General features: G+C 38.1%; 1 protein-coding gene across 2 annotated transcripts; it reads left to right on the forward strand.

Moving 5' to 3' along the window:
* Nucleotides 1-4771: 4771 nt before the first annotated feature.
* dcaf8 (DDB1 and CUL4 associated factor 8) lies at nucleotides 4772-16702 on the forward strand. Of its 2 annotated transcripts, none has more exons than XM_077232452.1 (13): nucleotides 4772-5026; nucleotides 5778-5847; nucleotides 6399-6485; nucleotides 6979-7610; nucleotides 8417-8557; nucleotides 9892-9986; nucleotides 11119-11229; nucleotides 11486-11616; nucleotides 11741-11848; nucleotides 12003-12133; nucleotides 12250-12369; nucleotides 12949-13065; nucleotides 14433-16702. In XM_077232452.1, exons 2-13 carry the CDS (start codon nucleotides 5811-5813, stop codon nucleotides 14541-14543), a joined length of 1821 nt encoding a protein of 606 aa, XP_077088567.1. In that variant the 5' UTR covers nucleotides 4772-5026; nucleotides 5778-5810; the 3' UTR covers nucleotides 14544-16702. The 2 variants fall into 2 exon arrangements, with proteins under 2 accessions (XP_077088567.1, XP_077088575.1); XM_077232460.1 differs by having other exon boundaries at nucleotides 4932-5039.
* Nucleotides 16703-20827: the final 4125 nt, after the last annotated feature.

The following is a 20827-nucleotide window of genomic DNA, read 5'->3' on the forward strand; positions in this document are numbered from 1 at the left end:
ACTGCGGTAAACCTTGGGATAAACAGAGAGACTGGATCTACTGCCAGCAGTCGATTTTGATATTCTTGCAGAGGTGTCAAATCCAGGTTCAGAAAGTAAAATTCCTCCTCAGTATTTTGTTCCAATCACCTGGATTTGCTAATTAGCACAGTTTTTCAGCCAGGAGATAGAACTAATTAGTGAAATCAGCTGGCTGAGTTAATGGGTGGAATAAACATATGGCAGGACTTTTACTTTCTGACCCCTGGAATTGACACCTCTGTATTCTAGGTATTATCAACTGGCCAGTATTTCGAGATTGCAACAGACGTGAAGGACTATGCGTTAAGAGCTAGCTTAAGTACTGCAGAGCTAAACCATTTAGTGCTTTGTAAGTAATCAGCAATATTTTAAAATGTCTACAATGTTTAATTGGGAGCCAATGTAGTGTTGACAGAACCGGGCTAAGATGGTCATACTTCCTGGTTCTGGTAAGAACTCTAGCTGCTGCGTTTTGAACCAGCTGTAGTTTGTTTATTAAGTGTGCAGGGCAACCACCCATAATAGCATTACAATAATCTAGCCTTTATGTCATGAACGCATGAACTAATTGTTCTGCATTTTTCATTGAGAACATATGTGCAAAAATGCGGTTTTACAGGTACTAGATACGTGACTTTCAAATGAAAGATTGGTATCAAAGAGCACACCCAGGTTCCTAACTGACGACTTAACAGAGCAGCCATCAAGTGTTAGACAGTATTCTAGGTTATTACATAAGGGAGCTTTTTGTCCAATATAGAATTTCTGTTTTTTGAGAATTAAGTAGTAGGAAATTGCTAGTCATTGTAATGACTGAGACAAATCAGACACAATTATTTGTTTTAGGTAACAAATAATATTTAAAACTCTCTCTGGGACCTGTGGTCCCATCCCTCAACAAGGGCAAGAAGGATCTTCGGTTACCATGACTACGATCAGATAAGTTGGTTTTATTACTGTGAAGAATGTGAAGACAGAAACAGACTTTGAAACAAACTTTGCTGCATCAATTAATAAACGAAAGGATCTATAACACTATAACACACTTCTACCAGCACTCACACACATCATCAACTCATCCCTCCACACTGTCATTTTCCCTACAGCATTCAAGAAGGCTCGGGTAACTCCACTACTTAAAAAAACAACATTAGACACATCACTTTTAGAGAATTACAGACCTGTCTCTCTCCTACCATTAATTGCGAAAACACTTGAACGAGTTGCTTTCAACCAAGTGTCATCTTTCCTGTCTCTGACCAACCAGCTAGATGTCAACCAATCTGGCTTCAAGAAAGGCCATTCAACCGAGACTGCACTACTGTCTGTCACAGAAGCCCTGCGGATCGCAAAAGCTGCTTCCAAATCTTCAGTTCTCATTCTGCTGGATCTTTCTGCTGCCTTCGACACTGTGAATCATCAGATCCTTCTGTTCACCCTTTCATCACTGGGCATCAAAGGAACTTCCCTCCACTGGTTTGAGTCCAATCTCACAAGTAGGTCCTTCAGGGTTACATTGAGAGGCGAGGTATCCAAAGCTCATCAACTAGACACAGGGGTTCCTCAGGGTTCAGTTCTTGGACCGCTCCTCTTCTCCATCTGCACCACATCATTGGGACCCATCATACAGGCACATGGTTTCTCCTACCATTGCTATGCTGATGACACACAGCTCCACCTCTCATTTCAACCAGATGATCCCACAGTAGCTGCACGTATCTCAAGCTGTCTGGACGGACATCTCGGCATGGATGAAGGAACATCACCTGCAGCTCAACCTGGCAAAGACTGAGCTTCTCATTCTCCCTGCCAAACAGTCTCTACTTCACTATCCAGCTAGAGTCATCCTCAATCACCCCATCAAGGTCGGTCAGAAATCTTGGAGTAATATTTGATGACCAGCTGACCTTCACAGACCACATTACAAAGACAACTCGATCATGCAGGTTTGAAATGTATAACATCAGGAAGATCAGGCCTTTCCTAACTGAGCATGCAACACAACTTCTCGTCCAGGCCCTGGTTATTTCTAGGCTTGATTACTGCAATGCTGTTCTGACTGGACTTCCATCATGTGTTACTAAACCTCTACAAATGATCCAGAATGCTGCAGCCCGCCTTGTCTTCAACGAGCCCAAAAGGGCTCACGTCACTCCTCTGTTCATCTCACTGCATTGGCTACCACTCCCTGCTCGCATCAAATTCAAAGCTTTGACGCTTGCTTACAGATCTACCACAGACTCAGCTCCGTCCTACTTTCACTCCCTACTACAAGTCTACGTCCCTACCAGAAGCCTACGATCGGCCAAGGAGCGACGGATTGTGGTGCCATCACAGCGAGGCACTAAATCACTCTCCAAAACATTCTCATTCACAGTTCCATGCTGGTGGAATGATCTCCCCACCCTCGTCCGTAATGCAGAATCCCTGACATCATTCAAAAGACAACTGAAAACTCATCTCTTCCGTGAGTACTTAACATAAAAAAAATAATTTTGTCTTTTAAATCTTTCCTTCCCTTTTAAATCTTCCCTTGTCTGGCTTTTGCTACTCTGAGCAATGCCTGAACTCTGTATTTTGAGCACTTCTTGCGTTGTTCTTCCCTCTTCACGATTACTCACTTGCTTTAGTCCTCAGATGTAAGTCGCTTTGGATAAAAGCGTCTGCTAAATAACTATATGTAAATGTAAATGCATAAATGAACACGCACCGCCAGGAAATTGTGTGAATGATTTACTGTTTTGTGTAGTGTCCTTTAATTCTATTAACTTTTATTGTTTTGATGCTGTGGATTATTTTGGTGGAACCAACGGTCAATGTAACCTCACCTACACGGTGTTATATCTCTATAACTTGGTACTTTGAAGATAGAAATGACTGTATACATGATATGTCGATAACAACAACATAATAGAACAATCATAATAGAAAAATACAAAACAACAATCTTTCATAGTTCTTCATCAAGCTACCACCCATCCAGCAGGCACATGCAAATGAGCACTCTTGGAACAAAGACCCATAAGTCAAATTCTCCCGCTTGGAAACTCCATCTTTCTTATTGGTCGAGCCAACCCTGAGAGGTGGGACCTTACTTAAGCTTCAAATAGCATCCTCAACAAGCCCTCCTTCTCTTGGTTTCTCGGAACGTTCAGGGTGTTGTGTTGTCCTGTGTGCCGTCAGCAGGCCCCAGGGCCCCGGGCCTTGATTCACAATCAGCCATGTGTTCATTCAGGAGAGAGAGAACTCTCTCAACCACGACAGAATCCAGGACAACCTCAGGAGTTTGGCACAACGTCTTCATTCAATTTGCTCTCTTAATCCTCTCTTCCTCTGGCCTTCACTGGTGCTCCTTCGGGTTGATGTCTGCATGGACCCCCCCCCCCCCCCCCCCCCCCCCACCGGGGCCTTCACTCTCCTATCAGAGTCGAACTAACCACGCAAGTTCATCATATCTTCTTCAATCCAACTCAGAAGAAAACGATTGCAACTTCAACCTTTGACACTCACGGAATCATCAACAACTTGAATTTTCAACAACTTCAAGAATTGTGTCCACTGCAAAAGCAAATCGCAAGTATACTTTTAATGAGTTTCGTTGAAAATGATAAACTGAAGGTTCTTTGCATAGTTAAATGGATCTTTTCCATAGTTCCATTTCCTACCTCCGGTTTCATTCTGTCACTTTAACCATCTACCAATGAATGTATGAATGAATGTGCAATTGTTTGTACGTTAGTTTTCGTGTTTTTGTTAATAAGACTTGTGCGCAATATGTATTTGGTTCTGATTCTCTGCTTTCATACAAAGTTTACTTTACGATTTAGATTGTGACTACATGCTCTTAAGAGTACTGTACAACAAGAAAGACATTTCCCATCCCCGGAAATGAATATTTCTCAGAATTAATAAACAATTAACGCTGAGTGTTCACGGGACAAACAGGTGGGTTGATTGAAAAATTAATTTTACTACATTTAAGTTAATTATATTAACTGATTCAAATATTCATAATCAATTATAACCAAAGGGTACCATGTACAGAGTGAACAGCAACGGTCCTAGTACTGAGCCTTGTGGTACACCATACTGAACTTTTGATCGATAAGACATTTCTTCATTTAATGCTACAAACTGATAACGGTCAGATAAGTATGGTTTAAACCATGCTAGTGCAATTCCACTAATGCCAACATAATTTTCGAGTCTATTTAAAAGAATGTTGTGGTCGATAGTATCAAATGCAGCACTAAGATCGAGTAACACTAATAGAGAGATACAACTACGATCGGATGATAAGAGCAAATCATTTGTGACTCTAATGAGAGCTGTTTTAGTACTATGGTACGGTCCAAATCTTGATTGAATCCAAATATTTTTAGATATGGACATTGGTCCATACTTTAGCTGTATAAATAGGCTGTTTTTTTATTTATTATTATTTTTTTTAAATTATGATGAATATGCAATTGGTATAATACTACTACTACTAGTAGTAATAATAATTATTAATACTACTACTATTATTAATATTAACAATAAAATGTTGCGTTTTGTTATCATTATTATCATTATAAATATACAAAATGGCGTAGTCATAATAAATATTAAGAATCAAAAATACAAAAAAAAAATCCGTTCGTGTATTTTAGCGTGAACATAATTTATCAGTATCACATTGTGTACTGTAATATTAAGCGCCGCTTTGTTTGTGGATCCAGACCAACTTCCGGAGAACGATCGTCTTGCCGGAAAAAGAAAGAGAAAAAAAAGGAAAGAGAAAGGGAAAAAAACACAGAAGGAGATCAGTCAAAACATAAACACTGCGGTCACGAATAAAAACGTGACCTTAAACTGCGGTGGTTTTTGGATAGCCAGTGCATGAGTGTGTCCAGGGCACATCTCCCTAATGTGTCGAGCTTTTGTTTGCGCGTGACTCGAAGGTGAAGGAAGGAAATCTGCGCAGAGGATTAACAAGTGCGGAGACTTTGGGCCTACAGTAGAGGTAACACTGCTCGGTAGTTTGCTCTCCATTTTCTCGCTACGACCAATGTTTACATGTTGTCAGCTTGAGCCAGCACTCATAACAGAGCCATTACTGACGCGTTGAACTCGTTTTTCTCCTGCACTACACATTACACAATATTTAGTCGTCGGTACTTCTTTGTAATCTAGCTACAATTTAACTGCCAAAAGCCATGCGAGCTTGCAAAAGTACCTAGCAGCGTTTCTATTTTTGACCAGGGTAATGCCACAAAAGCAATTGCTAAGATTAGTTAGCACACTTGCTAGTCGCAGCCAGTTTACTGCGCCCTGTCAAGTTGTTATGTGGCATTGTCACTAATGCACGAACAGTACCAAGCTGCTATGTAAGTGTAGTTTGCAGTTAGACTCAGTTGTTACTGCACAAGGTACTAATGGTATGGGTTTTGCGATTAGAGGCAGGTGTTTACCATTCCAGCTATTTACCATGCAAGCTGGCTTATTTTGCCACCTTTAGCTGATGTCAGGGATCCTGTCAGCTCACTGGCTGGGTCAATCTGAGAGCTCAGCACCTTTTAAATGTGTCAAAATGCCAATGATGTTCATTGGTTTGAAGACATACATTTTGATTAGGACTCTAGTATTCATTGACTATAGGATATACCAACGTTAAATTATCTCTCAAACATTTAAATCAAGTTGTAAGTAAAATAATTTGTCTTAACATAATCCAGTGTAATTGAAGTAAGCTCTTTTCTCTTTTATTTCTTCAGGGTCTCTTCTGTTAGAAGAGACAATCAGACAGAATGAGCGATACAGACGGCAAATCCAGTGTCCCAAATGGTGAGTAAACAACTTGTTTTAGCTTTCAGTTTACTGTCTTAATAAAAGAGTTATTCATCCAAAACTGAAAATTATGACCATGCAGAGTTACAAACCCATACTGTTTTCTTTCTGAGTGAAATATAAAAGACGATCTTAGACAGAATGCCATATTGTCTGTATGAGGACAGTAAACAGTGTTTTATACTGCCATGTTATCATAATATAATATTGTAAAAAATAGTCTGTCTTCTGAAGTCTTATATTAACTTTGTGTGAGGAATAGACCAACATTTCAGTAATTATTAACTGATAATCTTCCCCTCTCTGTTGTAGCTCTATTTTGCTGCTGTATTTTTATGACTTTCTGGTGCTTTACTGTCAGCATTCACTTCTGTTTTATGGTCAATATTCATAACATTTGATTTTGTGTTTTATGTAAGAAATAAAATAAAATATGGTCAATACGGCAACAGATTGAAGAAAGTCTTGGGTGAAATATTCCTAATCTCTTATTATTGAAATGATGGCAAATACAGCTAATTATTTTTGCCTGGGGCTTAATTCACAAGGTGGTTCTGATGATCCAGAACCTGGAGAAGGAAGAGGGGAAGCGGATACATCTGCAGCGCCAGAGACCCAACCCAGTCCTGAGTCAGGTATGGAAACAAATTTCAAAATTTCTGTTTGGGGTCTCTTATGCTCATTTATTTGATCAAAAATACACTAAAATGGTAATATTGTTAAATAATATTTTTACAATTGAAATAACTGTTTTTTATTTTAAAATTTAATTTATTCCTGTGATGACAAAGCTGAATGTTCAGCAGCCATTACTTCAGTCTTCAGTGTCACATGATCCTTTCAGAAATCAGTCTAATATGCTGATTTGGTGTTCATGATTTGTGCTGTGGAAACAGTGATACTTTTTTTCACAATGAATATAAAGTTTAAAAGAACAACATTTCTTTGAAATAGAACATTTAGTATCAATATAAATGTTTTATTGTCACTTTTGTTTCATTTAATACATCCTCACTGAAGAAAAGTATTACTTTCTTTATAAGGAAGGTCTTCCTGACCCCAAGCATCACCTTGACTGTGATGTATGTAAAGAATGCTCCACCAATTTTTCAAGTTTTCTCTTGACAGCAAATTTGAGTTCAGCTCCAGAGGGAAGTCAGGGTGGACAGGACAGGCCCATGGCAGACTCTGAGCAGAAGCAGGAACTGGGAGAAGAGGAGGACACTGACAGCATGGATGGCAGTGGGTTGTACTCTCTCACTGAAGAAGGAGAGAGAGAGAGTGAGGGAGGAGGGAGGGGAAAAGATGAAAGTAGGAGATCCGCCAGGAAGAGGACTCGACCCAGCGGCGGTGCCACACATCACTCTTCCAGTTCAGACGATGATGATGATGAAGAAGATGAGGAGGAGGATGACGTGGAGGAAGAAGACGAGCAAGCCATGGAAGCGTGGCTGGGAGCAGATCTGCGTGACCTGAGTCGTCCTTCGTGGTGCGCAGTCCCCTCGCTTCGTGCCAGAGAGATTGGCCGTGATTCGCACCAGTTTGCGAGGAGGGTGTGTGGGGCACGGGGTCTAGTGCAGAGGCTTGAACTGCAGGGCCGCTTGGAGAGACACACAGGCTGCGTGAACACCCTCCACTTTAACCCCTCCGGCACTCGTTTGGCATCCGGCAGCGATGACCTCCGAGTGGTGATCTGGGACTGGGCTCGCAGAAAGGCGGAGCTGGAGTTTGACAGCGGACATAAAAGCAATGTCTTTCAGGTGAGGAAGCTCAGTTTAGCTGACTGCAGATGTCTGAAGCTCTAAAATCTTTGCATTCCAATTTGAACAGTGGCACATTGATGGGAAAACTTGGAGAGGCACAAAGAAAACCTTTTCTTGATGTTACTGAAGGTGACATTTAGGGCTCTTGAAACACAAGCAAGGCTTGATACTTTGAGTCTTCTTTTGGCTCAGGCTAATGTTTGCGTAGTGTTTTATCAATACACAACCGTTCAAAAGTCTTTTGTGCTCAATCAAGTTGCATTTATATATATATGCAATTTTGATGCACAGCTGAATTTAAGAGCCATTAGTCCATTATTCAGTGTCACATGATCCTTCAGAAATCATTTGAATTTACTGTTATGGTGCTCAAGAAACGTTTCTTATTATTGATCACAGTTGAAAAACCGCTGTGCATGCTTAATATTTTTGTGGTAACAATGATAAAAATAAAAAAAAAATAAAATAAAAATTGATTAGTTTTAATGCAATAAAAAAAAATCTTACTGACCCCAAACTTTTGAACAGTAGTGTTTTTTAGAAGTGTATAGTATATCTTCACAGTATTAAAATTTAGATAAAAGCCACATCAATAGTTTAGCCCCAGTCTTGTAGGCTAACTTGACCATGCATTTTGTTCAACTTATGTTTTTATGTTAATTTCTTAAATTTGTGTTGGGTATGTTGGACAGAAACCTCTTTTTGTGTTGACCCTCTAAATGTGTTTTAAGTTCCTCTGGACATCTGAAACTAAGATGATTTTAAAATGTAGAAATTTAAATCAGTGCCTATTCTGTCCCCAGGCAAAGTTCCTCCCACACAGTGGTGACTCCACATTGGCCATGTGTGCCAGAGATGGACAGATCAGAGTGGCTGAGCTTTCTGCCACACAGCGCTGCAAGAACACCAAAAGAGTGGCACAGCACAAAGGTGCAGCTCATAAGGTATGATCATCCATAAAGGTTTTTTAATTGTATATTTGATATGAATAATAGATGACGTAATCAAATTAATGATAAAGGTGTTTCAAGTTGTGGCAGTTATTCTGATGGGTGAATTAATTGTTCTGGACTCGTGTTATTTCAGTGGTTGCCTCAAACCAAACCTGTGTAATCTGTGAGAGTTGGAGCTTTACAATCACACGTTCATTAATCAACAGCTGGGAATATCCGTCAACCAATCAGATTCAATCATTCAAACATGCTGTGGTTCTGAAATAGATCTGTCATGACAGCAACAGTTACTCACAATTACTTCGTCTTTAGTGATTTTTGCCTTCAAAATAAAAGTATGAGAACGTTTTTGCAGCAATGTTTTATTTTGAGATGAATTGAGAGCTTTTAATTTGAAAAGTTCTGAAAGACTTTCAAAAGAGTCCGTGTATTGCTTCGTTGCAGATAAGACACACCAGCTTTGCATTCACAAAACTAGGTAGGATGAACGCATAGTTGTCTTTCCATTCTTCTTTGTATGCCCTATTTTCTCTGTCAACTTTCCTCTTTAGACTCTTTGATAGTGCCATTTTCTCTCTCCAGCTAGCTTAAATGTTAACATCACTCTGCACACGATGTAATAGTGTACCTCCAGCATGCAAACAATTAAAAAAAATGCAGTTTAGTACGTGAGGATGCCAATGAATAATAAAAGTAATAAAGGTTAGTGTAAAAGTAAGCTACTATGTCAAATAATAAACTAAGCTCCATTGTGTAACAAGCAAATTAAAATGATACAAATGTACTATTCACAATATGGAAAGAGGACATAAAAAATAATTTGTTAAGAGCATGACTCAAACATGCCATTAATGGGCTTATTGAAGTCCTCTTTTGTTTTTTGAGTTATTTTTATCCATTCCGCATCTTCTACATATGTGTGTTTTAGCAAGGTGGTCTGTGGTGCAAGTTGGTGGATGAAGATACTTGCCAGTTTACGTGTCACTACTGCTTTATTAATTTATCCAGTGTAAAACCCGGACACTGCCACACAGATGTGGCTTTTTGTTAATGACTGTCCGACTAAAGGATTTAACACAGAGTAACAGCTCAATACCAGTTACAAAAGACATTGTAACAGTCTGCCACAGGCAATTCTCCTGGCAATTTTCATCAAATCATTTCTTAAATTATCCTTTGACTATGTTCTGAAAAAACGTTTTGGCCCAATGCCAAGCTTACTTGCCGACCCCTGGTTTAGGGCAACATATAAAAAGGATTACACTCAAAGGGTGAGTCACGTGTGAATGCTTGTGAAAAATAAGATTTTCTTTTCTTTTTCTCAGCTTGCACTGGAGCCAGACTCTCCCTGCTCTTTTCTCTCCGCTGGTGAAGACGCAGTCGTATTCGGCATTGACCTGCGTTTAGACAGACCTGCCAAGTGAGTGCAAAGTCATGTCATAAATGTCACAGATGGCCGCCCTAAGATTGGCAAAGGAAAAGAAAATAAGCTCTTCAGCAGAGGGACAAAAGTGAACAGTATAGAAGTAATGCTAAAAAACGAACTCATTTAGTAACATCATGGTATACTCTACAATTCAATTGTTTGGCATCAGTATTTTTAATTAATACTTTTAAGCAATGGAAATGGGATTAAAGACATTTATAATGTTACAAAATATGTCTGTTTCAAATAAATGCTTTTCATTCTATTTATCAAAGAATCCTGAAAATATTTATCACAGTTTCCACAAAAATATAAGAAGCACCACAATTTTCAACATTGATAATAATAAAATGTTTCTTGAGCACCAAATCAGCATATTTAGAATGATTTCTGAAGGATCATGTGACACTGAAGACTGGAGGAATGATGCTGAAAAGAAATAAATTGCCTTTTTAAAATATTTTAATAAAATATTTAATATCATATATATATATATAAAAAGATCAAATATAAGCCACCTTGGTGATAATTTTTTCAATAACATTGAAAACAAATTCTTACCGACCTCAAACTTTAAATTATATTTTATACACTTCAGCACTCTAATTGCAAGTAATAGACCCACTTTATTGGAGATCAATTGGGTGTACTTGCCTGTAAAATCTGATTTTGTGATTTCTCTTCACATTTACTATAAATCATTACATATTTGAGTTAGCAATCCTAGAATTGCTCCCGATTGTCATATTTTTTTCCCCCAGCAGCTCAATTTAATGCGTTTTATATTCCGACTTGGCATATTTCCTGATCCAGTTCCCATTTTCTTCTCTTATTTTCTTTTCTATGCTACAAAAATAAAAACGGCAAAAAGGCTAACAATAATACAAAAAAAAATCTGCTATCCTGAAGACAAGAAAATATTTGGTTACATTAGAGAAAACAATATTTTAACAACCAGATTCCTCTTTTACTGGAATGATGGAAAAATCTCTTTACACTCAAACTTATGACAATGTTATTTAACTCATTTAGGTGTGTTTGGAGTATTAAGTCTGCATTGTTTTAGAGCATAGAACGGGTTCTTCTATATGAAGAATTAAATAATTGCTTTTTTTTATTTGCTCAGCAAACTGGTGGTGGTGAAGGAGGGTGAAAAGAAGGTTGGGCTGTATACCATTTTTGTGAACCCAGCCAACACGCACCAATTTGCTGTGGGTGGTAGAGACCAGTATGTCAGGTGAGACAAACATCTTCACTAACACCAAAGTCATGCTTCTGCGTATGTCTGTAGTTTTATGAGTCTTATAAGTTTTGAAATCATGTCTTAACATCTAACGTTGTTTTATTTCTGTCTTTTATATCACAAACTGCTTCTGATACAATTGTCAAACTTTATACCTGTTACAATTGTTTCTCCAATGGCACCCTGTCAGTAGACGTAACTCTTGTACTGCATCACTGTTTCTCTCTCTTCCTGTTTTTATATGTGATAGGATCTATGACCAGAGAAAGATAAATGAACACGATAATAATGGTGTGCTAAAGAAGTTTTGTCCCTCTCACTTGGTGTCCAGCGAGTCCAAAACAAACATCACCTGTTTAGTGTACAGCCATGACGGCACAGGTAATAAGTAAACTTATAACTCTCTGACCCTAGTATGGTTTCATGGCTTTGATTGAAAACTTTACATGTTGATTGATCTGTTGTAGTAACATTCAAAGTGTGTCATGATTGAACTCTCTTTCAGAACTGCTGGCAAGTTACAATGACGAGGACATTTACCTTTTCGACTCCAGCCACAGTGATGGGGCTGATTTCCGTAGAAGATACAAGGGTCACCGCAACAATGCTACAGGTACTTGTCTCAAACCCGAATGCTTTCATTTGATTTAATTGCAGTATAAGGCATGCATCACATTTTTTATGCATGTTATAACCAATATATATTCAGTTTTTGTGAAACCATTTCCCCCTTTTTTTCTCTTTCCCTCTGCTATTGGAAAATCCAGTGAAGGGGGTTAACTTTTATGGTCCCTGTAGTGAGTTTGTTGTCAGTGGCAGTGACTGTGGACACATCTACTTGTGGGATAAGAACTCTGCTCGTGTGGTTCAGTTTATGGAGGGAGACCGGGGAGGAGTGGTAAGACCCTGTCACTTGACTAATCTAGACTAGAACCTTTAATTTCTGGTTTACAAATTGATAGAAGTGTAGGAGTATTCTGTACCGTCCCAAAAATATTTTCTTTCTATATTCAGGTGAACTGTCTGGAGCCACATCCTCATCTTCCAGGTTTAGCCACCAGTGGTTTGGACCATGATGTGAAGCTGTGGGCGCCCACTGCTGAGAATCCCACAACACTAAAGGCACTTAAAGAGGTACATAGTATGCCACAGAAGATTTGTTTCCATATAATGCTTGACATGAAGTGTAGTGCTCTTTATTTGTGTCAGATTTACACTACTGAACAGAAGTTGAAGTGGGGTGAGGGGGTTTAATTTAAAAAAAGAGTCTCTTATGCTTACCAAGGCTGCATTTTTAATGCAGTAAAAACAGTAATATGAAATATTATTGTAATTTGAAATAACCATTTTCTATTTTAATATATTTCAGAATGTAATTCATTCATGTGATGGCAATGCTGAATTTTCAGTAGATTTTCAGGATTATTTGAATCGAAACTTCAAAAGAATAGCATGTGTTTGAAACCGAAATCTTTTGTAACACTATGATTCTTTAATGTCTTAAAAATAAACTTAAAAAATTGTTATTTTAAATTGTAATAATCTTCACAGTATTGCTGTTTTACTGTATTTTTTTATCAAATAAATGCAGCCTTGGTGAGCATAAGAGACTTTCAAAAACATTTAAAACTCTCTTAAACGGTAGTGTAGCTAATAAATATTTTGTTAATGCAACAAAATATAAATGTTTGTCATTTTATTGTGGCTGTTTAGGTAATGAAGAAGAACAAGCGAGAGCGTGATGAAGACAGCGTTCGTCATGGTGACCAGTATGACACACAGCTCCTCTGGTTCCTGATGAGACACATGAGAAACCGAAGACCTCAGCGGGTGAGAATTTGCTCTTCTAAGATATTTTTCATTACTAATATATAGTCTTATTGGCTTGACTACGTAGTTAATTTTATAAATATATTTAAGATATAGTGCCATATACTTTGTGCAAAGGAACATGCTGCTGTATGAAATCAAAATCACTCAGATGAAAGTGTTTTTCTTGCTTCTACACTTAACGTACAATTTGTGCTTTTTCAAGCAAAACTGGAAACCATAATTATAATTTAGGGCTGCTCGATTATGGCAAAAATCATAATCACGATAATTTTGGTCAATTTTGAAATCACTATTTTCTAACACAATGTTGGTGGGTAATATTCGATACTTCAGCAAAAACTAGGTTAGGTTAACTAATGTAGGTAAAAGGTTCTCAAAACAGTTACAGAAGAGAAGTAAACTGTCAGCAATACAGTAAAAGCAAAGAAACTAATTACAAACAAAAAGGACAAATAAATAAAAAGAACAAAAGTACAAATTAAATAAACTGTGCTTTAGGTTTTTCAGGAAGATGTACTAACAGTGTTATTCAGATAAGTAATAGCCTACAACAGAATTTGAATAAAGTAAACAAATGTAAAATAGCACTGCTGTATACATTAATAATCCTTAAAAAAAAAAAAATGCTATCTGGCAACAAAGGATTCCATTCATTATGCTAAGCTAGCATCAGCGCTGCCAAACTAAGACAACGTATGCACTGAGACAAAAATACGTTTACCCACCTATCTAAATGTAGGGGAGATGTTAAATAACCCTTATTTCAAAAAACGGTGGCGTGTTCCTTTAAGACATAACCGACTGATGAGGATACTTGCCAAAATGGCATTTCAACATAAGTGTGTGTAGGCTATTTGACTGTTTAGGCATGTATCTGAAGTCCATAGTATACTTTGCTTATGTGCGTTCCGCCACCTTTCCGGGGTGCGCACACAGAAAGCCGCCAACAGTATTTTTTTTCGTTGTATAATGTGCTTTTAATAACACTGTTTAATATCAAGCACATCCTGCAGTTTAACAACTGTAGACTGCATTTTACAACACTCACTTATCCTGGTGACTTGGATGTTAATTTTGGCTTAGGGTGGAAAGAAAGTGCACCGCTGTGAAGGAAAGGAAAGTGTACTGGACAGAATGCGGCAGAGGCACAATAATCGTTTTACCTTGATTATCTTGTTTTCAAAATCGTTGGAAGCCAAATCAAAAATTATTTATGATTAATCGCACAGCCCTAATAGAATGACCTCATAATGGTTGGTTTGCCTGACAGAAAAGAACTTAATCTCATGCTCCATGATATGATTTTTCATAGCCATTCAAAAACTGTACACTGAAAGCTTTCTCAATGTTTTTGTCCCTTTAAGGCCCGGCGAGGGGAGGGAGGAGAGGGCGACACAGACGAATCCTGGAGCTCGCCAGATTCCTCTGATGAAGAAGACGGAGGGCCAGACCATGTGCAGTGCATGTCCTCCTGAGCCACACACACACACACACACACACACACACACACACACACACACACACACACACACACACACACACACACACACATACACACACACACACTCTTTGCCATATATTTAAGCACATACATATAAGTAACACACTGGTACACAAATAGACACTGAAAGGCCAGCAACAAACCCACACACATCTTTATATACACATACACGCAGTGTGAGGGAGAGGGAAACGATCGTCAAAATCTGGCCTTGTGCTCCACACACACACATACACAGAGACATTACTAGGGGAAGAACTGATACTGAAATTCATATTTTTTATACATTTGCAACCACACACGCAATTAACCACTCTGATTTTATGCCAACATGGACACAGACACATTTCATTCCCAGTTTTACAGCGTATCACATGGAAGGCCACAGCTGATGAATGAGAAATATCGCCTCTACTGTTTTGCTGCCTTAGTTTATCAACAACCAAGAAGCAGCGTTTTTCTGCAGCAGTCGTGAGGCGCAGAAGAGGACATTTCTCATCTGTGCTGTAGAAAACAGGCCCACTTTAAGCGTTTCTTTCACAGCGATGTGTTCAGTGCATGATGGGACTGTGCGGACACTCAAAGCCAGTCCTTTTGCAGATTACTGACATGATGAGTGTTACTTATTCAAAAACAGCACCATCCTTCACTCGCCTCATCAGTTTTCTCCAGTGATCTGAACTGCCTCTGTCTCCAAGACTGAGCTGACGTTTGTTATTTTTGGACTGCAATCTTTGTCTTTTTCATTGCATTGATAGACTGTCATCGGCGTCTGGCCGTCCAATCCGGTCTTGTCTTTGTTCTCTACTCCTGTGTGTGGGTGTGTGTGTTTTCTGAAGCCAGGCGCGGCAAATTTTCTTGAGGTCAATCGTGCTCTCTTAGATCTGATTGAAGACACAGAAGATGAGCCAGAGCTACAGTACTTAATCTGGTTTTAGAGCTGGCTGTTTTTCTCCGTTCCTCTCTCCCATGCTACTGAGTGAGTGCACTTTAATCAGGGATCTGCTTTGAGTTTTGAATCTCTAAGACGAGTGTGCGCTTAGGGGGCATGCAATACTTGGATTAAATTTGTTTATTTAGGTAATTTAGTTGTTTTTGCCCTGCAATTCCCCAAACGTATTGTGGACTTTTAAATTGAATACAGAGATTTGACACCAGCTCTTTGGTTTTTGGTTTTGCACTTGGGTGGAGATGACTTGGAGTTCTTGGAAGAAATTTCAAAAGGCTACAAATGTAACATGGACTGCTTTCGTATTCTCAGCCCTGTCCCGTAGAAATTGAGAGCAAAGACGATGACGTGCTCAGATCCAGTGATTTGTTGAATCCTTGTTTCTTCCTGTCTTTTGTTTGAATACACATCCTCGAGATCTTTGCCTAACTAGGTGGAAAGGATCAAATGTAGCAGGCTGTTCCATGTTTGCCTGAAGAACCCACTAAGCCCTCGCAACCCATTTTTCATAAAAATGGTGGCTGTTCTTTTTCAGTTTTTGGATTCAGCTGGTTAAGAGCAAACATGGATGGACTGTGACCTGTTGCAACTTGCATGTTGAAAATAATTATGGGTCAAGGGCAGGGGATGTAAAGCACTTGTGGGGGTACGCAGGGAGGGGTAAGAAGCTTAAATTAATTTGCCCCCTTTTTCCTTCTTTTGTAAGGGGAATAAAGTTTCAACTTTTCTCTTTTTGTATGAGAAGAATAACTTAAATGACTAGATGTGTATATACAAATATATAAAGATATTATATATATATATATATATATATATAAATATTAAATACATGTAAAAATCATCATCAACCATTACTCTTTCAAAGGGCGTTTAAATTGAATTGGTATTGATGCAGAGATTTATATTGTATAAGACAAAATACTTTTAAATGAATGAAACATTGTTTATTTTTCTTCTTTTGGATTACAACCCTAATTGTCACTGAAGTTAAAAGCATTTTCTCATCATCACTTGTCTGCTCAAAATGTCCTGTCACTGGCATGTATTTTTCCCTTCTTTTTTTCCCCTTCTTTTTTAGGGTTTTCATCTTAGTTATCCCACCGCTGCCTAATGTTGTGTTCTTTCAGTTCGGTTCAAACAATATGTATGATTTGTGCAGTAAAAAAAAAAGAGAAAAAGCTGTTGTTTTGTTTCTGACCAAGTGCCTTATTATTTCAAGTGCCTTCATTTACTGTAAATACAGGAGGAATTTATTTTCAGGCCGTCATGCTATATAATCATAGTTTATATAATTATTGCCATTTAATTAGTTGTATGTGTGGTAGCATAGAGACTTGTTTTCTCTTTCACTATTTGAGCATCCTGTGCTTAAAAAGGAAATAAATGAAAAGTAATTGATTTCTATTAAATAACTGATTTCCACAAATATAACAAATATGTGTAATAGGGGACATGCCATGTACAGGCATAACATTTGATTAATTGGCATAAAATCTAAAATGTTTATAAACCGTAGATATTATGGTAACACTAAACAAGAAGTTATCTTTTTTTTAATTTTATGCATTAGCATAACATCAACTCAGAATAAGCTTTTTTTTAAGCATATGTTAATTTTAGTTGATAAATTACAGTTGTTTACATTAGATCACACTTCCAAATGTTAAGAGATAAAATTTTTGATTAAAAAAAGTTAATTAACATTAACTAAAATTAATATGTTATAAGTATTGTTCATTGTTTTGTCCGTGTTAACTAATGTAGCTAACTTCTTAGCTGTGAAGTGTTACCAATATTATTACATTAGTGCTGTTTTCTCTCTTCTATAGTAGTCAAATTTAGGTCCTGATATTAATGTTCATTTTCAGTTGCTGTTTGAGCAATCAGCATTAAGGCATTAGAAAATTGTGAAACTTAAGCAAATAAATTTCAGGAAAAATATAATTTGGACTGACACTCTTTATGAAACCATAAAAATGAAATGAAACTATAGCCAAAGAAGCCACCTTGCCTTCTTTGAACATCATTTGTTTAGGAAATTAAACCTTAAAATGAGTGGACTTTTTTTCTTTTTTGCAGTTTACATACATAATTTATATTTTCACTTATATTTACAAGTCAGATTTATACAGCATTGCTTTTTAGGACCATCATTTTGAGTAGGATGGGGAAAGATGCCCCCCTTAAGAACAATGTGGACTTATTTTGAAAATATTATATAGCTGTAACTAACACATAGGCATAGGTTTAGAATGATGCATCAGCCAGTGTGTTATAGGAAATAAATAGAAATATTTCCTAATTTTGTTATAGCACAAAATTTCAATTATTGAAAGAGGGGTAAGATGGACCCTACTGGGTTAAGTTGGCCTCTTACCTGGGATAAAAAGCCTCCCTTGGATTAACTTTAGAGAATCTTTTACTTTTGATTGTCATATATATATATATATATATATATATATATATATATATATATATATATATATATATATATACACACACACACATATACATATATATATATATATATATATATATATTATATATACACTATCTGCTAGCTGCCTGTCCCCTGAACACACTGTAAAAAAACACGTTCTCTGCAGACACCCCAGGCTCCACAAACAACAAACTGGGCTTACCCGCACCACGAAACATAAACTGTTCCAGCTAATAACCGACAAGAAGGATTTTGGGGTGGGGTTTGGGGGTTAGTGCCCGGATGAGGAGGAGGGAGGCTCTACCTACCCTCCGTTTTGTTTGACAATACTTTAAACGTCAACAAGAAGTGACATCACCCGACATCGCTTAGAGCACCTTTAAGGAATTATGAATGAACAGCTCAGTCTATTTAGCTAGCTTGTATGCCTGTTGTTTGGATTTGAGTCACTTTCCAAAAGTTGCCAAATAAATGTAAAAAATTGCTAAATTTGTTATGTGCTTTTTGAAAAAAAAAATTGCTCGAAAGTTGCTAAATCTAGCAACAAAATTGCTAAGTTGCCAACACTGCGTCGTCAGCAAGTGGTTCGGCCGCCGGCGGGAAACATAACGGTCATGGATCCGTCAGAGATCACTTGTACATCTGTTTTACAAAATGTGCCTTGTCTTAATTTAATTCACATATCCTACAAAAACTTGTAATGTAATGCATCTATGTGTTTGTTATTAGTCTGCAGCCGAAACGTATTCTTATTATAAATATATTATGTTCTATAATTCCTTTATATATATATATATATATATATATATATATATATATATATATAAATTTAAATCTGTACAAAAACACTTTAATGTTTGTGTGGGCTGTTTCTACGTACAAAGTTTTTATACAGTAAGACAGTGATTGTGATTATTTTTTTATTCATTGTCGCCAATATGGGACCATTCAAAGCCTTATAAAGTCCCTCTTGAAACTGTCTCCTAATGGCTGACACAACACATTCAGGTAAAGGTCCAATACTAGCTTTGCTGTTACCTGATACATGATAATAATCTGAACAATATTGTGATCTGAGCATAGTACATAGTCTATCATCGCTAACGCCGTGAATATATTTATAAGCTCACACTGGTCTCTCACCAAGACCTCACACCACAACTCAATTTGTCTCCTCTGACCGTTGTTTTGTCGAATCCTGGCCCTCTTGGCTGCATAGCAGCAGTGGCGCCTCCAGAATTTTTTCATAGGGGTGGCCAGATGGGGCCACTTAAAATCTTCGGGTGGCACACCAAAACTATAAACCATAATTTCAGAATTTTATTCTACTGTTGTAGTAAACCGACCTGTAGAAAACTATCAGAAAGACTTAAGGAAACTCCTACTGATATACTTTGGTTTATTGTGTTATATTTAATGTTACTAATGATATTAGTAGGGCCCTTCTCAAAAAATTAGCATATTGTGATAAAGTTCATTATTTTCCATAATGAAAAAAATTAAACTTTCATATATTTTAGATTCATTGCACACCAACTGAAATATTTCAGGTCTTTTATTGTTTTAATACTGATGATTTTGGCATACAGCTCACGAAAACCCCGAATTCCTATCTCAAAAAATTAGCATTTCATGAAAAGGGTCTCTAAACGAGCTATTAACCTAATCATCTGAATCAACTAATTAACTCTAAACACCTGCGAAAGATTCCTGAGGCTTTTAAAAACTCCCAGCCTGTTTCATTACTCAAAACCCCAATCATGGGTAAGACTGCCGACCTGACTGCTGTCGAGAAGGCCATCGACACCCTCAAGCAAGAGGGTAAGACACAGAAAGAAATTTCTGCACAAATAGGCTGTTCCCAGAGTGCTGTATCAAGGCACCTCGGTGGGAAGTCTGTGGGAAGGAAAAAGTGTGGCAAAAATCGCTGCACAACGAGAAGAGGTGACCGGACCCTGAGGAAGATTGTGGAGAAGGACCGATTCCAGACCGTGGGGGACCTGCGGAAGCAGTGGACTGAGTCTGGAGTAGAAACATCCAGAGCCACCGTGCACAGGCGTGTGCAGGAAATGGGCTACAGGTGCCGCATTCCCCAGGTCAAGCCACTTTTGAACCAGAAACAGCGGCAGAAGCGCCTGACCTGGGCTACAGAGAAGCGGCACTGGACTGTTGCTCAGTGGTCCAAAGTACTTTTTTCGGATGAAAGCAAATTTTGCATGTCATTCGGAAATCAAGGTGCCAGAGTCTGGAGGAAGACTGGGGAGAAGCAAATGCCAAAATGCCTGAAGTCCAGTGTCAAGTACCCACAGTCAGTGATGGTCTGGGGTGCCATGTCAGCTGCTGGTGTTGGTCCACTGTGTTTTATCAAGGGCAGGGTCAATGCAGCTAGCTATCAGGAGATTTTGGAGCACTTCATGCTTCCATCTGCTGAAAAGCTTTATGGAGATGAAGATTTCATTTTTCAGCACGACCTGGCACCTGCTCACAGTGCCAAAACCACTGGTAAATGGTTTACTGACCATGGTATTACTGTGCTCAATTGGCCTGCCAACTCTCCTGACCTGAACCCCATAGAGGATCTGTGGAATATTGTGAAGAGACAGTTGAGAGAAGCAAGACCCAACACTCTGGATGAGCTTAAGGCCGCTATCGAAGCATCCTGTGCCTCCATTTCACCTCAGCAGTGCCACAGGCTGATTGCCTCCATGCCACGCCGCATTGAAGAAGTCATTTCAGCAAAAGGATTCCCGACCAAGTATTGAGCGCATATTTGAACATAATTATTTGAAGGTTGACTTTTTGTATTAAAAACACTTATTTTATTGGTCGGATGAAATATGCTAATTTTTTGAGATAGGAATTTTGGGTT

The sequence above is a fragment of the Siphateles boraxobius genome, unplaced genomic scaffold (genome assembly GCF_051911475.1).
Source record: "Siphateles boraxobius isolate OS27281-9 unplaced genomic scaffold, OSU_SipBor_1 1, whole genome shotgun sequence".
Classification (NCBI taxonomy): domain Eukaryota; kingdom Metazoa; phylum Chordata; class Actinopteri; order Cypriniformes; family Leuciscidae; genus Siphateles; species Siphateles boraxobius.

Bases quoted from the DNA above. Each gene is read 5' to 3' on its own strand.
- dcaf8 (XM_077232452.1), top strand. From the start codon at position 5,811: ATGAGCGATACAGACGGCAAATCCAGTGTCCCAAATG. The intron at 11,617-11,740 runs GTAATAAGTAAA...ACTCTCTTTCAG, and splicing joins GTACAGCCATGACGGCACAG to AACTGCTGGCAAGTTACAAT. The intron at 11,849-12,002 runs GTACTTGTCTCA...TGGAAAATCCAG, and splicing joins TCACCGCAACAATGCTACAG to TGAAGGGGGTTAACTTTTAT.